Source organism: Lissotriton helveticus, chromosome 3_1 (assembly GCF_964261635.1).
Source record: "Lissotriton helveticus chromosome 3_1, aLisHel1.1, whole genome shotgun sequence".
NCBI classification, from domain to species: domain Eukaryota; kingdom Metazoa; phylum Chordata; class Amphibia; order Caudata; family Salamandridae; genus Lissotriton; species Lissotriton helveticus.
The window spans coordinates 1,854,236,691-1,854,262,750 of NC_136061.1; the positions used below are offsets into that span (position 1 = coordinate 1,854,236,691).

A 26,060-nucleotide genomic window follows, 5' to 3' on the forward strand; every position below is an offset into this window, starting at 1 on the left:
AAAACTAATATTTTACCAGTGGGAGCAGAACTCAGTGTTTTAATTGCATCAAAACACTTTGATTTCAAAGTATAAGCAAGGCCATTTGTCTCCATTCTGATTCAATTAAGCAGACATCGAACTATCCTGTTGTACTACATTTAGTTTGGAAATGTTTAAATTGCAATAATACTAGGAAGTGCTGGAATGAGAATAATTCCGAACTCTGGTAGTGGGAAAGTGGAATGCGTGAAATCTCTGGAACAGTGTGATGTATTTAATCAGCTTACTCTGTATGCACGGTGTTTAAGCATTGCACTGGGGAAAGGGGAAGCCTCTTTTCGACCACAGTTTGTTCATCTTCGAGTGGTCCCTTTCTAAGTTTCTTAGGAGTCGAAGTCAACAGTCTCATAATTTAGCATGTTCGACAGTTAAAACTCTGTGCGCCTATCAGTGCAAGTGTTTTGGTTCAGTGCACCAAAGCCATACACGCCACTTCAAATCTGGGTTGTTGGCAAATGCACTATGGGAGTTTACACGTTTCAAACTCTCAGAAATATGCTTTTTTAATTAACTCGAAAATCAGCTGTATGCAAATTCTCTAGAGTGGCCATATCGTCAAAGAGGGTTCTGGTTGGCATTTTCTTGTTAACCATCTCCCATATCTTTAAACATGGGCTACGAGATCCCTGGATCAGGACTAAGTGAGATTACTACAAAATGGTCACACGATTGTTACTTCATGGTCTAGCAGGGCATGGTTTGGGCAGGCACCCCAATGTTGCTACATATCATCAAGGTTTTTTTTTTTAATTATTATTTCCTGATTCTAGTTGAAGTGCAGCTGCTTGCACCAGGATAGTGGAAGGAGAGGAACTGACCAAGAAATTATAATGGTACATATCCATTATGATTTTATACTATAAAGAATGCCTGCTAATCTGCTCTGCTCCTAGACCTGACACTAAAAATGTACTTGCAATTAAATGGTGCTAGTCCTATGAAAAACATCACCTAGTCAGCACGATCTCTGTAAATGGACATACTGCAGGCCACACTACGATTACACACCTGTGCTCTTGAATCTCCATTATATGTAGCCTACCTCTTTAGCATATCAGTATCGACTTTGTCCCTCCTCTGGACAGTCAGGCTTGCAAAATGCTTGGAGAGTCTAATGACAAGACCAGGCCCCACGGAGTAAGTATCGCAGGTGGGGCGGGCTTGGGGATTTTCCCACACTGAATGGGTTTCATAAATTAGGCGATTGGAAAACGTCTAGCTCGCTTTGGAATCTAGTGCATGTAATCCAGAATTCTTTTCAGAATTTCAGGTACTTGAATCAAATTTAAGAGTGAACGGGTATAACAATTTTTTTTGGGGTGGATATAAAATGGGTTGCATTTTTGTGGGTTAGGATATACCAACTTTGTTTACAAGTATGTCGAGAGAAGAGAAGAAAATTAGATTGCATGCAACACATGTACAGTTATCGCGTGACAAAGGAATAAATCACCTCTTTTTTGTAACGCAACATGTTTCAAAGTGGTTGCATACAGGGACTAGTGGTTGAGACATTACTGACCAGCTAGTTCTTTCAGTACTGTCACTTGCTCACAGTCAAATATAAGGCGAGGTAGCCTAAAAAAAACTGAAGTGGTTCCTTGAACTGCAGAGAAGGCATCAACAAGAAAACTCAAAGTTTAAAATGCAGATCATACACGCTAAAACAAAGCCTGTATGACATTGATCACCGATTCGGGTCAATGGTGTATAGAAACATTCCAAAATTCGCAGCAGCCCAAGTTCTGCGTGGGTAGTCAAACTCCTTCTGTAACAGCGATTTCTTGTGAATGAATGAATGAATGAATGAAGATCTAGTCACAGTAATATTGCACACGGAAAATGGTGTGGCCTAAGAGGCATAGACATGGTTACACGGAGGGAAGTCAGGTGTAGGTAATTAAGAACCTTACCCAGAAGAAAAAGTTGAATGTGAAGAGTAGGTACTTTAGGCAGATGGTACCACAGGTCTCCTTTTCACCGTATTCCCCCATGATTCCGGATTAATGAGCACGTCTGAAATAAAAAGAAGAAGACAAGTTAGTCAGTAAGAGCAGTTGGTCCACCTGACTGTACCACGTCACCTCCCAGTCACCGGTTACAGACTAATGTGTAGCAAAGTAACAGGGAAAGGTTTTGAGAACCTCAAGTACCAACAGGAAATCGTAAATTGCGACAAATACTGATTTGCCATTTGAGATTTCTTATTTGGAATGTATTATTATGGACATGGTAGACGAGATCGCAATTTGTGCACAGACTCCTACCAAATGCATTGGTATTTTGTATAGTCTATGTATTTATAGATTGGTTCACAAAGTACTGAATCACGGTGGCTCACAATTCCTCATTAATATGCATGATGTAGGTTGCAGATTACGACCCGACCCACTACAATTGGCTAGTGCCACAGAGGCATGGTGGCCTGCTAGGGTCAGCAGCCCATCATGTCTGTAATTGTTTTTAAATGAAGCAATATTTTAAAAAAAATGCATCCAGTTCTCAAAGGAAATGGAATATGTTTAAAAAAAAAAAGAAATCTGCAACATTTTCTATGGAGTATGCAGCAGTCCCAAGGACCACTGCCTGCACCTGGAATAATGTTTTTACCCACATTCACAAACAGACCCCTTCCTGTTTGCGAATGGTTACCATCTTCTTTGACTTAATAGTAAAATATTAATTTTTTGCAACCGGATTTCAGTCACAAAACATTAATACGTAGCTTAAGCATTTGCATTTGCAGGGGACGATCTTTACAGGCCCATTCCAAATACAGATTCGGTATTTACGGGCAAAACCAAATTGCAATTCAGTAATCTGTTATCCAATCGCAATTTGGGTTTTGTAGATTTAAAAATGCCATTTTGTGGTTGAAAAGCCTCCTCTATGACCTTAGTGACTGTAAACTTGCTTTGTAAATGAGGTCATCAGATCGGACCCTCTTGTATTCGAACTCAAAGTCTAAGCTCACTCTAGTGGTCCATTGAGAAATAGTAGAATTCTTGAAAATAGGTTCACCTCAAGTTTCAAGTTGTCTTGCAAGCAAAATAAAAAAATAAAAAATAATAATTTGATAATCTGAGCACATGCAGCACGGAAGAACACCCACAAAGAAACCAACAATACTTGCTCTATGTCCCATTGAAGAAAAAAAAAACAGTGAAGCAAACTTAAGCAGACATGCGCTCACCAATGAAAAGGAAGAAAATAGGATTGTCAATTATTCCAACCAATGGTAAGTAATGGGAGAGCTGAGAGTCCCATACATGAGGTTTTTTTGTTTAATTTTGAAGCAATAGATGGTCAGAAACCATTGCACGTGCACTTTCTCATGCGAAACCTAAAAAGCTGAAGTAAACAATCATTCACCACAATGTTAATAGAGAAACAAGTCTTCAATTTGACAGATAAAAAACGTAGCCATAAAACTAACAGAAAGCAGACGATTGCCTGGTGTATCCCATAGATGCAAGGCCCACAAAAAAACCAATTTAGGAGTTTGTAAAGAATTTACAATAGGTGCTTTCCATCCTTTTACTATGCCCTCAGACGAACTGGTGATGAGCAAAAGAAAAATACAATTTATAAAACTCTAATAACGAGGCCTCTTCCCGACAATAGAGTGCAACAGTTTGCCAGAAAGAACTCAGAACAAAATGTAGGAATGATAAAGCCTTTGCTTGCTTTTGAACCAATAGTTGGAAAAAGCGTCGCTTAGATTGTGGATACCATCAAATTCGTTGCCTCTTACACAGACAAGTCGGTTATTAACATTTTTCAACAAGCAAAATTGATATCTGCCGCCAGTTGCATTCTAAATATGGCCAATCAGTCCAAACGAGCTTCATAACCCCCTCATATCTCCTTTACAAGAAGAAATTATCAAGCGACCTGCACAGTGTGGCAACATGTTTGCATAATCTCTTACATCCCATTTGTGGAAAACTCCCTGGAAATTACTGCAATGTGACAACTGGAATCTTTTCTTGCACCTAATAACTTAAATCATCACCAAGCCATAGGCTTTACATTGAATTATGTCATTAAATTCAAGGTATTAGCCATTTTAAATCACTTAAAATCGGACAGAATTAATGTAATTACTCTGATGGTAATACATATGCCAGCGACCTTTGACAGTGAATCATGATATTGTGACGCACTGATTAGCTAGTCAGCAGGCGGTTGAAGCTGGTGTCACACCTTTCTGAATGAGCATGTCTGTAGTTTATTTTATATTATAGGGAGATTACAGCTTTCAACTCCCTTTTACTGCGTAACTACAGGCTTTACTTTCTCTCGTTGGGTCCTTTGGCTTGCCATCTTATAATTACACAGAAGATACTCAACCTCTAGTACTCCTATTGACAACGCATACAAAAAAACAGAATTTAACACAGATATGTTAACTACTTGGCGAAGAACGAGTGTCATCATCACAATCATGTCCCAAGAAATGATGAATTGACTGTATGGAAGAACGTGGACATAAATGTCATAGTGGCTAAAATTACAAATCGAGAGGATCCAAGATTCCTGTTTGTCAACCAATATGCAATCAATGTGCAAATATCACACATAATGTTCTTAATGTACATACATCAAACAGTTCATGAGAATTGGCCGATTTTTTGTGAACTCCTCGTGTGACGTTTTTTAATTTAAGAGTAAAATATGATTATGCACATTCAATCGTATTTGACATTGCTAAATAATAATACTAATAATAATAACTATATGTAAAGTCAACAAGCAATTGAGAAATTGACAGTTTGAAAAAAATAACTAGAACAGTACAAACAATTAAGGTTGTACCCATCATTGGAACAATTCCATACAAGTAGAGTAAAGACAAAAGCATAAACACTCTTGGTGGAAGCATTGAGAAAATATTCTCCTCAAAGTGGTGTGCGAGGAAATGAGTGGTAGAATGTTTATGGATTTATTTTTTATATTCAGTGCCCTGTAATTTAACAATAAAGTTGCCATCATAGCAGAAGAAACGTCAAGACTTCTGAAAAATCCACATGCTGCCCCCCTCCCCCTACAGAAATGTCTGTTGAAGTCCTTACCTTTAAAAAAGGTTCTTTCTGCTATTACACACAAAATACACCCCACTCCCGACTAAAACCTATGACAGAACTTAACAAGCATTGGCATAGTCAATAGGTCTCGTCTATGGCTTTACCAATATGTTTAGCAAGGCTGTAAACTAGTGTGGTTGCTATTCAATATGGCTAAAAGGTATTGGTGTAAAGCGGCATTGAGTGAGGTGCCTGAGGTTGAGTACAGTGTAGTGTTAAGGAGTGGTTTGTCCCAAAGGGGACGCTGAGGGAGCCGTGTGTGGGGCACTGGGCGCACACCCCACGGACCACCCTGCAGCCATTAAGGCCTAAACTTTATATAAACAGGAGGGGTGATGCCACACACTCAAAGCACCAGTCCCCTTTCACATGAGTTGGTTAATCCTGAACACCAGCGGTTTCAATGAACGGTATTCTCTGTGAAGGGCGATTTGAAATGGCGGTACTCCGTTAAGGGCAATTTGAAATGGCGCGTTACCTTAGCAAAAATGTTTCAAACATTGCAGCCCCACAAGCGGGAGGTACCCCCTCCATTCAGTCATGGTGGATGGTGCAAGCGCCCCTGTAGAGTTTTGTGGTGATGCTGATTGACATGGCAGCGTACATGACTCAGGCTTGATCGCAGGGGCAGGACTGCTAGTTCTGCCATATGAAACAAGCACTATGTCCCTTGAAAATAAGCCTGAAACATGCTTACGTTATCAAAAGAAGCCCAAAACAAAACCAACACCACATAACACAAACTGATCTTCACTGCAGCGGTGCTAACCTCCCACGCTCTCGGTGCCCTTCCGCCGAGACAATAGAGCGTTAGCAGCTTAACTGGCGACCTTTGTAGCTACAACTCAGATTGGTTAACTTTATGGCACAAAATGCGTCACCTCTGCTGTCTGTGCCAAAATCAATGATTCCATCCATCCATCGCCATGTGAATACACTCAGTGAATACAAGCTCAGGGTAGCCAGGGAGGGAGGAGTCAGAGTGAAGTGTTACAGGTACCTCTTCACCCCTGGCCCTGCGTGCAGCAACGCTGCTGCTCCGGCACTGGGCCGCATCACACGGCACTGCCACAGCACTCCCACCCGTCCTCCTGCACCCCCGATATTTTATTTAGTGCATTTTTATAAAGCGCGGACATTACCCGAAGGTGTTAGAGCGCTGTACAGTAGAGCCAGTTCCATTACAAGAGAAAAGTGTTACATAATAGAACATTACAAGGATAAACGGGAGACTTAAAATGAAGGGTACACTAACACAAAATCCAACACAGCACGCAGGGGTGAGGAATGTACAGGAATAAATACAAATATACAATGACGAGCGAACTTCCTCAAGGGGCCTGAGAATGAAAGTATTAGTTCTGAAAGTGTCTTTGGAAAAGAAGAGATTTGAGGACAGCTTGAAAGATCTGGGTAGAGGAGGTGGCACGGAGCAATTTATTGAAGTACCGACAAACACACAAAACGCTCCTCCGATGCGCATCTTTTCTGAGCTTTTGTACTTCCGCTATTCCAGTACTGAGACCCATGCATACTCAACACCCCCGCTATGTGATTGAGACCCGCACTCCGTGTTCATCAAATGCTCTTCACCCCTGACCCTTCCTTACCAGCACTCCCAACCACACTGAACGCTCTATCAATGTACTGCTTACTCGATCTGCAGCACGGCTGCAGAAGACATCACAGCTGTAGTACTGAGAACCACAGTCAGCGCACTGCCAATGTACCTCATTCTGCAACTCTTCAAGTACTGAGAAGCACACCCAGCGCTCGGCCAATGTACCTCACCTCTGCCCTGCAGCAGGGCTAGTGAAGGCCGGCCCTGCTTCTGCAGTGAAAATCGCAAAGAGCTCTGTCAATGTATGCCATTTCTGCCCTCCACGTCTATAGAAGTCAGCACTTCTGCAGTACGGAAACCTGCACTCAAAACTGTCAAGTGAAACTCTCTCACGACAAGTAGAGCCTCTAGTATGTTGGAATTGAAAACCACACTCCATGAAAAGCCAATTTACACCCACCATCCAAAGCCCAGGTTGCTAGATTCTATGAGAGGCAGGAAAGCATAGACCAGGTTAGTTCCACTGCAGCTGTATCGCGGTCTCATCTCCCCCAACATAGTGTCAGTGACACTTTCTCCTGGCAATCTATGGACAAGGAGGGCCCAGGAGTGTGCTTAGAATAGACGACAAATATGGTTGGAACCAATGTCCTTTGTCTAAGCAGAGGCTGGGGCTACCAGCCCAAGTTCTACCCAAGTGCCTTCTCCAGTAGTTCATGGGGGGGAAGCCCCATCAACCAGAGACGCAGCTCCGGCCTTGTTGGTTTCCTTTGAGACGGTACCGTACCTACGGCACTGCCTTTGCTCTTCCATCTCTTTTATAGCATGATTTTCTGGGAGCCAAGGCTAGCCATTGTTTAGTTTCATCGAAGGCACACACAATATATACAGTGATGCGGGGTGTTTGTACAGAACAGATGGGAGATGTGGGGAGTAGAAAGGGCGCTGTGGTTAAAAGAATAGTTTTAGGCCTCTGGGACAACTCCAGTGCTAGGTCGCCAGAGCCTCCTTTGTGTTACTTCAGAGAGGCATCTAGGGTTCGCCACCGACTGGGTGTAAAAGGTGCGAGGGCTGCAGAGGCCCTGGATCAGCTGAGGGCGGATGCCTAGCAAGAACACATCCCTGGGGCCGGAGTCATTTACTTCAGTTCCATCAAGTACTGAAAGTCCTGAAGAAGCACTGGGCGCTCAGACTCGTGCCCATCAAAGACACGAACTCCTGAATCTCCAACTCGTGGCCGTACTTTAAATGCACAGACTGAGGGAGTCAGTGACCGAACGCTGTCCCTGGTGGGAAGGGCAGGCTATAGCGAACTGCACGCGAGACGGGGCTCTGATATGAGCAGGGGTGTCGGCAGCCCAGAGAGTGCGCCAAACACCCACATGCACCTCCTCAGAGAGCCGCGTGCATTGCGCAGCTTGGCTATTAGCAATGCGTCATTTTTAGCAGCCCTGCGAGAAGGGATGCCAGTTAGGCGGAGCTAGGATTGGCAGCTGCTGCCTCTCATTTGTCCTTTACTGCCCCCGCACTGCCACCGCGTCCCGGGGCTCGCAGTTCACACAAGGCATCAGCAGGAAGGGAAAGTAAACAGGGCTCTAAAAGCTATATTTGCTTCTGCACTTTCCACTCCCTGCTTTTACCTCAACAAACCCAGCAGCAAATAGGAGGCTACTGAGGTCCGAAGGGCGGGAAAAGAATGAACCCCTTTTACGTCACAGTATTGGGTTCGGAGTCGGGAGAGAGGGTAAAGAGTGCATGATGTCACTTCCACTACCCTGACGCTTTTAGTTTTAATATGGGCGTCGAGTAATAAGACACAAAAGTGTACAAATTGTGCGCAGCTCCTATGGGCGGCATGGCAGTCCAGGAACACATCACTCCTTGTGTGTGAGCTATAAAGTAGAGAACACAGTTGAGGCGGGAGCGGAAATAACTGGAAAGGCAGGAAAGGGGGTGAGGTGCGGCTGCAGAACACCGCCTGCCACCTAAGTTATAAACTAGCTTTCCTGCAGTATGGTTCCCTTGCTCATGCCAGACAGGGCCTAGCGGTCCCTTGGAGGCAGGAGGGGTCTGCAAAGCACCATGAGTCAGGAAGGAAGGAAGGAAGGAGCAGTGAGTCAGCCGGAGCTATTCATGGCTGAGGTCAGACCTACACAGAGCCCTCACCCAGGGCTGACAAGCACTCCCCTTGAACAGGCATGCCTCCCTCCCCCACTATCCTCCCCCACCCCCGACGCATCACACATTCCTGAGTGATTGTTTATCAAAACTCCTCTACCACTACCTCACAAGTGACTCATGATCACAATCCGGCTACCTCACCTTGGCAAGTGATATCTCGTCACAACTACTCCACCTTCCCTTTACAAGTGACTTCTTTTCACAACTCCTCTATCACACTTTCACAAGTGACTTTATCTCAACTCATCTACTACTCCACAAGTGACTTCTTATCACAACTCCCCTACTATTCACAAGTAGTACTCCTTTTGCAACACCTCTATCACTCCTTCACAAGTGACTGCATATTACAGCCTCCCATATTACTGTGACTTCCCGCCAACCACACCTGATTAACTGCCATCAACAAGCACTCAATCAACACCACCACGACACCTTCTGGAGAGACAGCTATCCACAATCACTCAATCACCACCGCCACCACCATCATCATCATCACACCTTCTGCAATGACAGCTATCCACAAGCGCTCAATCATCACCACCATCACACCTTCCGGAAGGACCGCTATCTACAGGCACTCAATCATCACCACCACCACACCTTCTGCAGTGACAGCTGTCCACAAGCACTCAATCACTATCACCACCACCACACCTTGTGAAGTGACAGCTATCCACAAGCGCTCAATCACCATCACCAACACACCTTCCGGAATGACCGCTATCTACAGGTACTCAATCATCACCACCATCACACCTTCTGCAGTGACAGCTGTCCACAAGCACTCAATCACTATCACCACCACCACACCTTCTGAAGTGACAGCTATCCACAAGCGCTCAATCCTCACCACCATCACACCTTCTGCAGTACAGCTATCCATAGGCACTCAAGCACCATAACACCTTCCACAGTTACAGTTCTACAACAAGCACTCAATCGCGATCAACACTACACCTTCTGGAGTGACAGCTATCCACAAGCACTCGTCCACCCTATCACCAACACGTCTGGATTTACTGCTATCTGCAAACCTAGACCACTCTTCTCCATCTTTCAGAGTAACTGCCCTCTGCAACAAACCTAGAAGACCTCCGGGACTCCTTCAAGACGGACTGCGTTTTAAAGGCCCATGTTAAGAATCTATTTTCAATACAAGTTCAAACCAAATAATGTGCTATAAATTCCATTGAACAAACGGTCCTAGACGGATTAAGATGAGGCCTGCTTCTGAAAGCAACCGTATCCGTCGCAGCCAGGGTGGGTGTTTGCCACACCTGACTTCTCCCCGAGTGGCTGGTCTGAGCACCCTTCAAACACATTTGACTCACTAGTTACCATGGAAAATGACTGAGTAACTACCATTAGCAAACACCTCCACCACACCCCCTTCATTGAGGGCTTACTACAGTGCTTCGAGAACGCTTTAAAGTCGTCAGCGAACCCTTGGAAAAAAATACTTTTGCATCCTACGTTTCTGCCTCAGAAACAAATAAAAACAAAAGCTCAGGTGAGGTGGAAATGCCTGTTTAAGCTGCAGAGCAGAAGTGCAGCTGCATTACTAGATATACATCCCACATTGAGTATGGGTACCCTAAACTGTCCTTTTCCAACTACTTCCCACAAAACAACAAGTACATTTGTCAGAAAGGTGGTACCTTATATAGCTATTCAAGTGGAGAGGTCAACAAATTAATGGGCACAGTCTTCTTTTTCAACGGTTAGAGTTGGTTTGTTTGATTTTCAATAGCAGGGGTGTGGAGAACACACGCCACCTTCTATGGGCACTAATTCTATATCTGAAATGCTCTGTGGACGTACGGCAAGGTTTACACTGTACAAGAAAACTGTAAAGAATAATGGGCAGGGCAATAGAAAGGCCGGCACGATGCCAAAACTAAGCACCTGTGATCGAGGCTCCAGATAAATGAAGGCATTCTTGCGGTGCGGCGCCTGAAAGTGCAGACACCGCTGGTGTGGGAGCACAAAAGGCTGATTGAGCCAGCCCCGGGAGGACTCCGGCCCCGGGGCTTGTCTGCGGGGCCGCGCCCTGAAGCCCAGCTGCAGAGGCGGGGGCTGGGCTGCCATTCGGGCGGGGCACAACGCGCATCACGCCTCTTAAAATACAGGATGGCGTCGCCAGCAGGTCCCATAATCTAATATTCACGATGAGACAGAAGAGAAGGGACTCAAAGAAATAAAATGCATCCTGTGGTACAGGAAACGACAGTGGCCAAGATTTCAAGCTTAGTGTGACTGCAACTGCGCCCAGGTAGCCTTAGACAGAAAATACGGACCTTTTACCCAATTGCTCTTACCAGCATTGGCAAAGCTAATAAGTCGTGCATGTTTCGACCAATGGGATTTCCCAATGTTTACAACTGGTTCCTGCATTTATTTTTGTCACTAAGCCGATACTTTATATTCTTGCAATGGGCCTGAGCGGGAGACATAGTAACCACAAAGTATTAGCACGTATGGTGGAATGGCAATGAAGGTACCTGGCTCGAACAAGAGTGTTTTTACTTAGTACCGTCCCGCCCCATTCCATGGTTGGTTTGGGAGAGAACGTAATATTCCACGTTTTCCCCTGTTCGGAGCTATTAGACTCGGAATCTTCCCTACACGAATTTCACCAGGTTTTACTTTTTCTGTATTGAAAAAGTAGCGTTAGAGTTCTCGGAGTACTGCTTGTAATCCCACTTTGGGCACACGATATCGTGTGCACAAGAATATAGGGTGACCAGGTGTCCCAGTTTTGCCCGGAGAGTCCCGGTTTTCACCTGCTGTCCCGACAGATTTCAGGAAATTTAACTCCTGTCCCGGTTTTAGAGAGGGGCGATTGTAAACTGTGGGAGGCGCATTTTTATGTTTTACAAAGCAGGGTTAGTTAGCAGTTGTTTCTAGAAAGCATTTTAATTAACAGGCAAGCTTCTGGGTTTAAAAATTGCATTTTATTTATGTTCTAACTGCCTGTTCTGTAATTCTCTGCTGAGGAGCGCTGTCATTCTGTGCGCTCGCTTGAAGTAAAACTGCAATCCTTCTTCTATTTTCGTGAAATTTCCAAGTTTTTGGCTTCAAAATTCTGGTCACCCTATGTATATAGGGACTACCTGTAATGAGACCCCGGACGCCCTAAGTCTTCAGCGCTGTCCTGATCTCACTAGAATTACCCCCTGCTGTCATATCTCTTATGCTGGTCAATGCATTTCCCACACTTTGTGAAAATCGTTCATTTTGCTACCCACACATCTTCTCAGGTACCCACAAAAGAAAGGTCCCATGTGTGCTTTACGACTACCCACATCTCTGGAGAAATATGCACACTAGCTTGTTGACACAACCTACTTACGGCAGCATGGACAGGGAGAGAGTCACTGCAGAAAAGCAAGGAAGCCGGCAGTTCTGAGAGGATCGATGCAGCTGGGAGGATCGATACAGATGTTGCCTCTGTGGAACATGCAACATAAACCACAATCTGCAGAGAACAGCCAGGAGCACTGCAAGCACAATACAAGCAGTCAACACAGAAGGAACGGGCAAGGGAAGCAAGGCAATACAAGGTTACTATGGATAAAACCCTCCTAGGATCCCATGGCATTATTGGACTAAGGGTGGCCCAGAATGTGGCAAAAGGTCCCGAGCCCAGACCGCCACATTAGGAGGCTTACCCTCAGCTACGAGATCTCGAACTGTGCCAAGAGGCCAAGACAACGCAGTACAATGCAACATGAGAACAGCATTTAACTTTTTTTAAAAAAACTAACAAACAACCCATCAAAAATATAGTCCTCAGCATTCCGGAGACACAAACTACACCTGCGTGGCTTTATCTTATAACCTACAAGTAACTTTCAATTGCTCTATCAGGATACAAAGGAAAGGTTAAACTAGGTCACAGGCCACACGCTGAGGCCAGGAATCTTCCAAGCCGACATTGGCAGTACGTGAAACCCAGGTCAAAATCACCCATGTGTTTAACCAGACACGAGGCTGGACTGGGCACAAACAAACTTCAATCTACATGAACAGGCACGGCTGCGTGTGCCACCCAATCACAAGTAACGTGACCCGCATGCACCCTGCCCCCAAATCTAGTCAACACAAGTGATGCATGGAATTTTATTCAGAAGAAAATATCCCAAGTATGTGACTGGGAGGGACCTGACAGCAGAAGGCAAGAGGCATCGAGGCTGCTGGGCATTAGCCCATTCTCAAGCCGCATTACATTGAAAGCAAGTCAACATCACAAGTCTCAACACAAAAAAAGTCCACCTGATTGGTGAACATCTCCGATAGGTCCACATTTAGCTCACACGTTGATGGCTTTCAACCTCTGGACTAAGAAGTGGACGTGAACTAGATGACATCTGTATTGGTTCTTTTGTGGTCTGTATTTTAAATTCTAGGTTAAAATTAGGCAAAAGCCTGCAAGAAGACTTTGTTGGTTGTGTGAAAAATCACTTGGCAGAGCTCTACAGCCTTATCAATAAGGAGACCTAAATATGGATGGCAGATCTCAATAGGGCGCCGATAGCAGAACTCGTGCTGCTACAAGACGACACATCAAAGAACCCCACACGGATTAACTCTCCAGACTGGTAAACGTATTTCTACATACGTAGAATCAAAACTCCACCACGCCAAACACAGCACCAATCCCATAAAAGTTTAATTCAACTCCTCAAGCATGCCACTACCCACCCCCCAGACGGACACTAACCGGGGCTGACACAGTTCGACACTTCGCATCTTCCCCCACTTCACCCTCGCAACCGGGCGTTTTGGAACGTTCTCCGAAATAGCTACAACAATGACTAATTCTTCCATTGCACAAAGAACAGTGACTCGAATCCAGAGCCCACTACCCGACAACACGCTTAATACATCGACGTAATCTGCCACTGAGGTCTGTTTAGCAAACACACGGCACTTAGTGATCGCAAGCAAGTTCGAACTCAAGTTTGCAAAGTTCGCAATGTTTAATAGTGATATACTAGATTGTTATATGACGGTCAACAGCTTCCTATATGTGACGTATGTGGCCAATGTAATACTGCTTAAGCTGTAGTGCATAATAGGTACACCTTCTACTGCCTAACTGGCCACGAATGTTAAAGGTAAAATAGTAATCAATAAACACTAATTTAATTTTAAAAAAATCAATAAGGGGCTCTCAGGGTTCTTCCAAACATTCAACCTGTTAAACCTCCAAGGCAGATGCACTTTAACTCAGCAGTCTGTGCAATGGCAGAACAGAGACAATGCCTGCATCCAGTGACCTGCCCTTAACAACAGCCCAGCCAACCTGTCCCCACTTATATGGCTTTGCAGACCTTTCACTGAACACAGACCTTGACAGCAGGACGGCACTCTAGACTCAACTAGACTGCTCATCTTGCATTCAATTCCCACAATGGCACCACTTGCCCTCGACAACTGATGGCATGAGAGAGTTGTCCTCTTGGCCCATCTATTGCCCATCAATCGCCTTCTATTTTTCTCTGTGGGCTAAATGAATGGCAAGGTGCAGAAACTACAGCAAGTAAACATGGCTCTTTCAGTTCATAAGGCTAGTGCTGCAAAAGGGCACGCTTGGGGATAGCAGCTGGTCCGCTTGGTTACTCTGAAGCCCAATGAAGAAGACTGTAATTTGGCACCAAGTAGAGTCTTGTCTTGCTTCAAGCTCTTTGATTCCAAGTCACATTGAAGGCACATGTAACACAATTGCTGTCAGCAAGCGCCAAGCTCTAAAGCTTAACAACATAGTACTCTGAACTGTGTCTCCCTCATGTGGTCAGGAAAATTCAATGCTGCCCCAACTCTAAAAAAAAATCTGCATCAGCAGTCCACCTGATAGAATACTTTTCTAGCCTGAAATTCTTTTTGTAAATCGGGTTGGAATTCTTCTTGTGAGTTGAAAGCAAGGATTTTATTTGGGCAGGGATTCTATTTTCTTCTTGCATGATAGACTTGGCATTTGAGACACAATTTTGCTACAGTTGGCGAGTCGGGGAAGAGGCCAGAGATGTTAGACTATTTCTCTAAATGGTGCGAGTTGACAGCATACCAGTGTCAGGGTATTGGAAACAAGAATCTTTTGGTTCAGATGACAGAACCACAGCTCACAGCTTTTTTTATGGTCTAGTTTGACATGATTCTGCAAATAAAATAAAAAATCCCATAGTGGAATGCAGTACAGCCCCGCAATTAATTAAAATCCTATAGTAGGTTACTGTGTGAGGCAGCACTCCATCCCTGCTTCAGTACCGCACCAACATCGGTCACGTGGTTCCATGCGCGCTGCCACCTTCAAGGCGCGCTGGAGCTGCTCTTCCGCAGCGGGGTAGCTTCGCGACCCGGGCAGGGCCGCAATATATCCAGGAGTGCTGCCTCACACAGTAACCTACTATAGGATTTTAATTAATTGCGGGGCTGTACTGCATTCCACTATGGGATTTTACAAAGTGGACTACTAATACCACAATGCTACTAGAGCATACGCCCACTTAGCGGGACTATATTTCGACGCTACGAACGTGGTGCAAGAATGTTGCAGCTGTGCCTCACCTGACACCAGTGAACAAGGGCTAGGAAGCTCGAAACATGTTTGGTCGCTATTGAGGCTGTGAAGGTGACGCTGTCTTTCCCTGCTAACCTACCAATAAAGAAGGTGTTTTACACGTTGGTGCTTCAACTTTGGGTGCTTTTCGTGTGGATAATATATATATATATATATATATATATATATATATATATATATATATATATATATATATATATATATATATATACATACACATACACATACACATACACACATACATACACAACTAGCACCAGCCACACAAGATGTAAACAAACTAAACATTTCTACATAGAACAGGGTTATACTGCTAGGGACCTTACACACAAAAATATTACTCCGAGGACAGAGAAGAAGCTTTATTGCTCTTGGAAAAGAGATGTGTATGGATCGAGGAGTTACAGGTGCTTTACACACTGACCTTTTACTAGGTATCGTGCAGCAAAGATGATCTTCAATGGTACCTCCTGCTGACGCTCCTGTTCCTGCTTCTTAGGTGTAACACTAGAAAGAAAGAGAAAGAACCATGGATAAACATACTGACCCACCAGACAGACACCTCATAGTTCTAACGTTTGTGTAAGGGCTGAAGTGGCTGCTTCCACACACACAGTTAAAGACTATACCAGAATCCTTACCCCCCAATGCAACTACCCCTCTGTAAGGGATACTACTGAGACAACTCCAGTTGTGGATCTTAAATGGGGACTGGTACTACACTCCTCTTGAAGTGAAAATTCAAAGCTCCCAGGTGGCACCACCCCGGGATCATAGGGGGCCAGAAGGATTGGTATCTACCAGTCCTGTGTTTGGGGCATCCATACAGGATTTAGGACGTGCCCGCCTGCTGAGGCTCATCTGAGAGCTTTGAATTTGCAACAGAACATTACATGTACCGGCACTTCATCTCCCAGAATACTTTGCACAGTCACATCGGTGCAGCCCATAAGGGAGTGTGCGATTACGTATAATTTGGAGAGGGTGTGACCGGATTTTACACGTTCTTTGCCGCTACAGCCTCTGAGGAAGACATTTAAAATGCGTCAGGCATTGCTGTGAAAGGGTTTGGCTTGCTGGCGACATCTATTTCATTCGAGTGTGGGTGTTGGGAGATTTATTAGGGGTCAGGAAGGTGGGGGCTTGGCGCAGGGCCCTGAGCCTGCACCGGGGAGTTGGTGAGAAAGAGAGCCAGGGACCTAATGGGACAGCTTAATTTGCACCGGGGTAGTCCTGGAACGCTTGCTCTACAAACAGGGAAAAGCAAATATATGAACCATGGAGAGTGAAGCTGACAGTTTTACAGATTTATTAGAAGACGCATCTTCTAGAAATAAGCAATAAGGAATAACAATCATGGACGGTTAATACAAAATACAGTTTACAGCTGCTATGAGAGAGAGAGAGCATACTTTAAAAACACTTATGAGCTCTGAGACAGATTGCATAGAAAATGTTGTGCACATAACAGGGGGACACTCACAACTGTGAATAAGTGAGATATCCTGCAATTACAAGTCAAACACCTCTAATGCAGTGAAGATAAAACAAGGTCAGAGAGAACATAGCAAATATAACATTTCAAGTGGTGAAATATACCTTTAAATGCAAAAGGGAAAAAGCATTTCATACAACAGAGTATAAAATAGAGCAGCCGTTACTAAGTACATGTAACAAGGGCTTCTCGAGTAACCCTTGGGAAAAACTCCTGTCCGACACCCAAGTGCAGACGAGGAGTAGTTCCCCGATATTCTTGCGGCCCTCCTTTTTATATTGTACAGGTGTGAGAAGCCTATGGTCACGTTATCTCGCGCCACCTCGTACCACATACCCTTAAGGGTCACTCACGCCCCTGCCCGGTACCTTTCCCACCCATAAGTGTATATGTAGCCCCTTTCTCGTAATCGTGGCACGTACGCCAGTCTAGACTGAGTTCCTGCCACTTTGACTGGAAGTTTGTCATTATTTTATCACGGACGACGGAACTTGAACTTTATCGTTCGTGAACCTAGCGCACATCAGGGTGGGGGCCTAATCTAATGGAGGAGTGCGGAGCCACGCAGACAAGTGGAGCTGGGAGAAGCTAGGGTCAGACCTGCTTTCTGCTTCTGCTTAAGCTAAGGGAAAATGGCAGCGCTCTGGCCAATGTAACTGAGACCTATAACACTCCAGCAGCAGGGCCTACGTGCAGTTCATGCTGGCTAAGTGATTAGAGTGTCCCAGGACATTGATACAGTGAAATTATCCCCCTCCATCATCCCCCCCTCTGGTTCATACTTGAACCCATCAAACATCATTCGAACTGCATACTTAGCCGCTAGAGATGGGGGAAGTGGCCATGGCGAGTTATAAAGTAGTAGTCCCTAAATCGTCATCTGGTCCCCCTAATCTCTTACACATTGTCTCATAGGGATGTACCAAGTCTCTCCCTGAGAGAAGTGGTGGGCCACTGTGTACCGGGGCCTGGTACTGACTGTCAGAAGGGCTAGATGTTTGAAGTGCACTGGTTTGGACAGCCTGTTCAATTAAAAGACCTGCTTTGGAGGCTAGTACCTAGCCTCCAAAGGCCAATATTGCTTTATTTGCCTCAATAGATGGACAAGACTAAGGCCTACGTGAAGTGCAACGTTTGTAGTGGTATATTAACTTAAAAGTAAGTTGAAGGCAATTAACCATAATGGGTTTAATCTGCGGTCCCCAGTTCCCCTTCTCCTCGAAGGTAATCCCCAGGTATGGGAATGTAGGGACTCTTGTAAGTTCCTCCTCACAACAGAAAAACGTTTTCAGGTTTCTCTTTCTTGAACCCCTTTCCATAATCATGATTTGAGATTTCTTTACATTTATTTTGAGGTCCAGGGATGTCATAAAAAGGCCAAAGCGTCCAACAAACGTTGAAGCCCGACCCCGGTCCGTGCTAGAAGGACCGCATCCTCTGCATACAGGAGAACCGGTATGCCAAGTTCCCCTATATGCGGTATGTCAAGCGTTACCTCCCTAAGCACGGGTTCAAGGGCGTTTATATAAACTGTAAACAGAAGGGAGGCCATGATACAACCCTGCCTGACCCCCCTTTCTGATTTAAAGTGGCTAGAACAACACCCCTCTGCGTTCACCCTAACAGAAGCCAAAAGACCAGAATGTAGGTCCGCTAAAAGGTTTACCAGGGCAGGATCAAGACCTAAAGCAATTAAGATCTGCCAAAGTTTTGTGCGATTTACAAGGTCGAAGGCCGAGGACAGGTCCATAAACCCCAGGTATAGTGACCCATCCTTAGCCTTGGTTTATTTATCCACCAGCAGTTGTAAATTAAGGCACTGATCCAAAGTACCTCTTTTGGATCTGAATCCATATTGCACGTTTGACAGTATCCCTTTGTCGTCAAGCCACTCCTGTAATTTGTGCAAAATGACCCGTCCCAAGATTTTAACGGATGAGTCTACCCTGTTGCCCTTCTTAAAGACTGGGACGATGATGGATTCTTTCCAGGATGCTGGGATATTATTATGATTTAGTGCATTAAAAACCTTGCATAGGATCTTCGACCACAATTTTGGGGCATATTTAAAAATATCGGCAGGGACCCCATCAGGACCAGGTGCCTTATTTATCAAGGTCTGGTCTATCGCCCTTTCCACTTCTTGCACCTCGAAGGTAACACAGGAACCCTCCTTTCTATGGGTGGTGTCATTTAGAGTATATATTCCCAAAGTGTTTAATCCATGCATCATCAGGAATATTGGACTCAAGGGGGCGATTCTCCTCGTTTGAGGAAAGAGGCTGGTTTACTACTTCCCAGAACTGACTACTATTTTTTAATGTCTCTGGTTCAAGTAGCTTTAACCAGGCCTTTTCTTTTAGCTCGTTCTTCCTAGTTTGCATGGTATTTTTATAACATACTCTTAACTTGGCTATTAGGGCACGGTCTTTTCGACTAGTCTTCAGGGGCCTAAGTAGATCAGCGTGAGCCCTTGAGCACGAGTGATCAAACCATCTCTTTACGTGATGTTTGGGGGGCCCCTTTGCCCCAGTTAAACTTTGGTTGATCTGTTTGCAGATGTTATCAAACGCCACAACTACTTGAGTACTTAGTGCCCCTATACCAGATTCCCAGACCTGAGGCGGAAAGCCGGGTTCTGGAGGTACGCTATTTTTAAAATTGTTGCACTGTAATTTGTATATCTTGCTTTTTAATGTGTTGACCTAAGAACCTTGGAAAGCTTACCTAATTCTCTCACCGCCCTCCTATCACGCAGCCGATTGAGCGCTGCTGCGGCTATTGTTTGTTGTGGTCATCCAGCAGCCGCCATCGCAGGCGTGCTCGCTAGCCACGCCCCCTTGAGGCCACGCCCCCTACTCGATATAAGGCGCCGCTCGCAACTCGCAGTTTGAAACCAGATTCCCAGACCTGAGGCGGAAAGCCGGGTTCTGGAGGTACGCTATTTTTAAAATTGTTGCACTGTAATTTGTATATCTTGCTTTTTAATGTGTTGACCTAAGAACCTTGGAAAGCTTACCTAATTCTCTCACCGCCCTCCTATCACGCAGCCGATTGAGCGCTGCTGCGGCTATTGTTTGTTGTGGTCATCCAGCGGCCGACATCGCAGGCGTGCTCGCTAGCCACGCCCCCTTGAGGCCACGCCCCCTACTCGATATAAGGCGCCGCTCGCAACTCGCAGTTAGAAACCAGATTCCCAGACCTGAGGCGGAAAGCCGGGTTCTGGAGGTACGCTATTTAATTGTTGCACTGTAATTTGTATATCTTGCTTTTTAATGTGTTGACCTAAGAACCTTGGAAAGCTTACCTAATTCTCTCACCGCCCTCCTATCACGCAGCCGATTGAGCGCTGCTGCGGCTATTGTTTGTTGTGGTCATCCAGCGGCCGCCATCGCAGGCGTGCTCGCTAGCCACGCCCCTTGAGGCCACGCCCCCTCGAGGCCACGCCCCCGTGAGGCCACGCCCCCTCCATCTGCTTCATCATGTGCCTCGGCAGGAAGCGCAGCGGACGAGCGCAGCGGGAGCGCAGTTTGCGCGCCGAAGGCGCGCTTAAGGCAAGCCCGTCTGCGCCCGTCCGCGCCTGGACGGGCCCAGGGACCAGGCTTCATGAGGAACCTATTAGGTATTCCTCCCTAGAGCTGCATTCTCTCCACAACCCCACTCTTCAATCCCTGGACCCAACCACTCTCGCCCGCCTTAAGGCAAGTAACATTCTCCTTCACCATCACTCACAGGAATCGGCACCTATTCCTTCAATAATACCTAATAACAGTAAGCCTGCCCCAAAACCTAATTCCCGGACCCTCCGCTGCCTTTACCTTAACACCAGATCCCTGGCCAAACACCAACTAGATATATTCCTGCTCCTGACTGCAGATAGTCCTGACATACTTTTTGTCATGGAGACATGGCTCACTACAGACTCCCTGCCAGATATACTCTCGGCTTTACCATCAGATTATTATATTCTGTCTGCTAATAGAAAATCAGGAAAAGTCGGAGGAGGCGTCGCCGCCATCATTCATAAAGACCTCAGGTTTTCCATCTTACCTCCCCTAGACCTACCAGACACAGATAACTTAGTTATCAAATCCGACACGGAGACTGGCACCATGGTGCTAGCACTGATATACCGGCCACCTACTTCTATGCCCTCCTTCCCTACCTCCTTGCCTGAGCAAATAGCTGGTCTAGTCGTCGTCTATGACAAGGTCATGGTCATAGGAGATTTCAATTATTGGTACAACGACCCGGAAGCTGGGCCTCACGCCACAGAACTTTTTGAACTCCTCTCCAATTTAAACCTCCACCAACATGTCTTGATCCCCACCCATGAAAAAGGACATATCATAGACCACATCTGGTCTCGCAATATTCCCATCTCCTGCCCTATGGCATCACCATGCATCTGGTCTGACCACCACTTATTGCAATTCTCGATCACCATCCAGGGTCACCTTAACAACCATGCACCTCCGGGGGGGTTAGTCAGGAAATGGAGATCCTTAAATCTCCAAGATTTCCTCCTCACCCTGACCAACTCCATCCCTACCCCCGGTCCAGACATCAATCTGATGGACAAAGCACATACCGAATGGCTCTTCTCTGCATGCAATGATCATGCTCCCCTTACCAATTTCTCCCGCGCCCGCCGTATGGACGCCCACAAATGGTTTTCTGCCGACCTAAAAAAGCAGAAATTAGAACTCCGTCAACTGGAGAGGAAGTGGAGACACGGCTACCTCGCCGCTGACAGAGCACTTTACAAGACAGCTCGCAAAAACTACAACGTATCAATCCTATCTGCCAAAGCCTCCTTCTTCTCTGAAAAAATTTCCAACGCCAAAAACAAATCTCATGAAATCTTCAGAGTCGTCAACGACCTATGTAATGACACCAGAACCTCCCCTTCTCAACCTGCCTCACAGGACATGTGCAACATGCTCAACAACTTCTTCAAGGAGAAAATTGACATCATAAAAACCAGCATTCAAATCAACCATACTGTAATAGACGACTTGGATATCTGCAGAAATCCTAACACTCTTCAGGATATCCCCCCCATTGAACCACCCAAATTACTGGAGCTAATGAACCGAGTAAAATCTGGCTCACCCAACGATCCCTGTCCTCCGTACATCCTAAAAGAAGTCTACACTGCACTCCCCCAGGGCATTCTCCCTATTCTGAACACCTCCCTTTCACGGGGAATAGTACCTGACTCCTTCAAAAAGGCCATCCTGGTCCCTCTTATTAAGAAACCAGGCGCCGATCCCTCCAACCTCTCTAATTACCGCCCCATTTCCCTTCTCCCTTACGGCGCTAAGCTACTGGAAACTCACGTAACCAGTTGCTTATCCAATTTCATCGAAATGTCTGATTATTTGGAACCCAACAAAGCGGGATTCCGCCAGGCACACTCCACCGAGGCGGTGATACTCGCCGTGCAGAACACCCTAAGGACCAATGCCGATAGTGGAATCCATCAGGCCCTCGTGCTACTCGATCTATCGGCCGCGTTCGACACGGTGGACCACACCATACTTTTGCACCGTGTCGAACAAGCCGGCGTCAGCGGCGCGGCTCTCTCTTGGATTAAGTCATTCCTGGCGGATAGATCCCAGGCTGTAAAGCTGGAAAATTTCATAGCCCCCACACTCCCTACCACATGCGGTGTCCCACAGGGTTCCTCTCTGTCCCCCCCTCCTTTTTAATCTTTATCTCAAACCCCTACTGCACTCCCTGAAAGATAGGAAGGTCACCATATTCAACTATGCAGACGATTTGCAGCTGGTATTCTCCCTCAATTCTCCGGACTCTGTCGAGGAATTCCAAAAGACCATGCTGCACATCCAGAGCTGGATGGATCGGAACCACCTTAAATTGAACCCAGGAAAAACTGAGTTAGTACTCCCTAGCAACAGTGCACTCAGTTGGGGGTCCCACTTTTGGCCACCCTCGCTAGGTGCTCCTCCATCCCCCTCCCAGTCTGCCAAAAGTCTTGGGGTTACTCTCAGTGCCGATCTCTCACTGAAGACCCAGGTTGGAACCGTGATCTCCTCCTGTTTCTATCAGCTAAGAAAAATCAAAAAAATTGCTCACCTGCTGACCAACTCTGCCCTCATCCAGGTGGTAATCGCACTGGTTCTTTCCCGGTTAGATTTCTCCAACTCTACCTACCTAGGCCTTCCCCTCACCATCGCCAAACGCCTGCAGATTGCTCAAAATCAAGCAGCTAGATTAATATTCAAGAGCAATCGCAGGAAGTCAGCCAAACCTTTGCTGGCCTCCCTCCATTGGCTCCCCATCACCCATCGGATCACTTTTAAGACAGGCTGTATAATCTTCAAGGCTCTCCATGGAAAGAGCCCCAGGTTCATCAACCAACTTATCAACAAATATGAACCTACCCGTGAGCTTCGCTCCACCCATTTGTCCCTCCTCACTGTGCCGACTTTCAAAAAGAAACGACTCGGCGGATCTAGCTTCGCACATCTTGCCCCTAAGACCTGGAACTCCTTGCCCTTGTCCATCCGGAGCTGCACCAAGCTGACAGAGTTCAGACGAGCCTTGAAGACCTGGCTATTTAAACAAGCGTACGGTTAGGGCATTACACCATCTGCTCTCTCACTTACCTTTTACCATCTGCTTTCTTCAGCGCCATGAAACCCCTGGGTGACCGTGCGCTTAACAAATTCCGTATAGATAGATAGATAGGTATCTAGGCAAATAGCTACGGCATCCTCCGCCCTAGCCAAAACGTCCTGTACAATAGTTTCAGGATTAATATTCGACCACTTTAACCTGCGACCTTGGTCTATAGGAATCACATTTTGGCCTCCCTTGTGTATCACTGATTTCATGGTTAAAGAGTCCCTGGACAATACCTCTACTAGGACTGGGTTATGGTCACTAAAAACTGAAACCACCGTATTATACCTTACCACTTTACCTAATATATAACAGGACATAAAAATAAAATCAATAATTGTACCATCACCAGGTCCTTTAAAAGTAGGGACCTTATTTTCACCCTCACCGCATCCAGATTCGTACAGATTCCACACTGCCAAGAAATCCTCAAGTGCCTCCCCTCTTTTTGAATGTTCAAAATGCATAACTGTAGAACAGGGTGGACCCTCTTCTACTGTGTTGGCACAGGGCTGGTTACAGGGGTGAATATTAAAGTCACCTAAGAGAATTATCTCAAAACAATTTACTTTGGTTCTATAAACTGACAAAAAATTATCAAGGTAATCCAGATTATATCTAGTACTCTTCTTAGCATTTGCATTATAAAAATTAATAAACAAAATATTAGATGAATCGGGGGAATTCAATTCAACAATTTTGACAACCTGAGTCAAGCTGGGTTAACACTCCTTTTAGATCAAGTTTGAACAAGCTTAATAAACCTCCTTTTGATCTGCCTGCCACACTACTTGTGGCTGGAATAAAAAAAATGTCAAAAGATTTCAAGAAATCAATCCATATTTCGTTTTCACCCTTACCCCTAATCCCGGCAATGTTCCAGGTCATAATTCTGCGAGTTAATCCTTGAATTGTTTACCAGGCAGTCATTTTCCTCCAAAGATGCCAAGGGCGCAAACCGATTACACAGTGGGAGAATTTGTTCAGCTTGAAAGTTTGGCCTACACAAACTATAACAGTAAGAATCCGATGGCAAGGAGTTTTGGTAGCCAGGATGGACACACGGCCCAGTGCCCTGCATGAAAGGAGATGTTAATGGATTTTGTTGGGCAACATGAGGTTTGGAGATGTTACTAAGATGGTTATAGAAAAACCCAAGGGGGCGCGCACATATAGAATCATCTGTAGTTGGTAAAGAAGCCGCCATCAGCAGAACAGTGGCTACATGCTGTGGGTGCCTAAAGTTTACAATGATGCAGTCACCCTTATTCGTTTTTCTTGAATTGCCTATCCAGGCCACTCTGCGTGTCAATATAATGTCATTACAAAATGTGACAGGGAAGCCACAATATTTGCTCAGCCATGCTACTACTTTATAATTCAAGGAATCAGTCGTTTCACCCCTTGCGTCATTTAGCCGTGAGTCTACCCCAGGGACATTGGTTAGCACTACTATATATGGGGCGCAATCTGGTGGTAGATTAACTAGGGGTCTTTGCTTGCCTTCCCTCAACCCTAAATTGTTCCTTGCGACAATGGGGTGCGAATTAGCCCTCCAAATGGGTGGGGGAATAGTTTGATTGCTAGGGGGCTGAGCAGGTGTTACATCTGGCACGATGTTTGTTGCCTTGAGGCCCCCACTGCAAGAACTTATAGCCCCCTCATTTACGGCAGTGCCGATGTTAGTGTTCCTAGCTGTTTTGGATGAAGACAAATGTGCAGATAGGAGAACACCCAACCTAGAAACCTCCTTCGAAACCTGGTCCATTTTGTCCCCAACCCCTTTACTGGGAACAGCGGGGCCCTTAGTTTCTTTAGTGCTAACATTAGATTTTTGGGAATTTTCTGAGGTGGCCAAATGGGAAGCTAAAAGAGTGCCCAATCTGGATACTTCTTTTGTGACCTGTTTGACTCTGTCTGCCAATGGTCTAAACATAGTCTCCATTTTCAATGCAAACATGTTAATCAGGGAGTCGAGTTGATCACTATTTAGTTTGGTCGTATCCACCTCATTTGGTTTATCAGAGAGAACTCCCACTTCTTCATCCGGTATAATGGCTGCCTTCTTAACTCTCTTATACCCTCCCCGTTTATTTTGTGACCCTCTACAGGCTCTCACTTTTCTTCGTGCCTGCGGGGGTACCGGAGAGGGTTCCAGGGACGATGTTGGTAAAGGTTGAGTTGTAGAGGACAGGGAGTTATCTAATAACGCCACAGTAGGTGCTAAGATGACAGATGTGTCTATATCCGCTGCAGTTTGAATGCATGGAGTGCCCCCAGGAGCTAGATCACAGAACTCTGTTAGTACTGAACCATTTGTAGGTGAAGCAGGCGGGCTGAATCGGCCTAAAGACATGCGGCGTGCTGTGTTGATTTTACTCACAACTTTTACCATATAGTTATCTATCCGCCCAGACAATAATGGCGTTTTTGAAGAACGCAATTTAGCCATATCAG

General features: G+C 45.5%; 1 protein-coding gene across 2 annotated transcripts in view; it reads right to left on the reverse strand.

Annotated features, from left to right (window-relative positions):
* CD151 (CD151 molecule (Raph blood group)) overlaps nt 1-26,060 on the reverse strand; it is a 160,019-nt gene that overhangs the window by 65,214 nt on the left and 68,745 nt on the right. For both annotated transcript variants that reach the window (XM_078682794.1, XM_078682795.1), the window contains exons 2-3: nt 15,882-15,964; nt 1,956-2,058 (exon numbers count right to left, since the gene is read on the reverse strand). In XM_078682794.1, coding sequence (XP_078538920.1) covers nt 1,956-2,036 — 81 coding nt within the window. In that variant the 5' untranslated portion in view covers nt 2,037-2,058; nt 15,882-15,964. The remainder of the gene's footprint in view (nt 1-1,955; nt 2,059-15,881; nt 15,965-26,060) is intronic.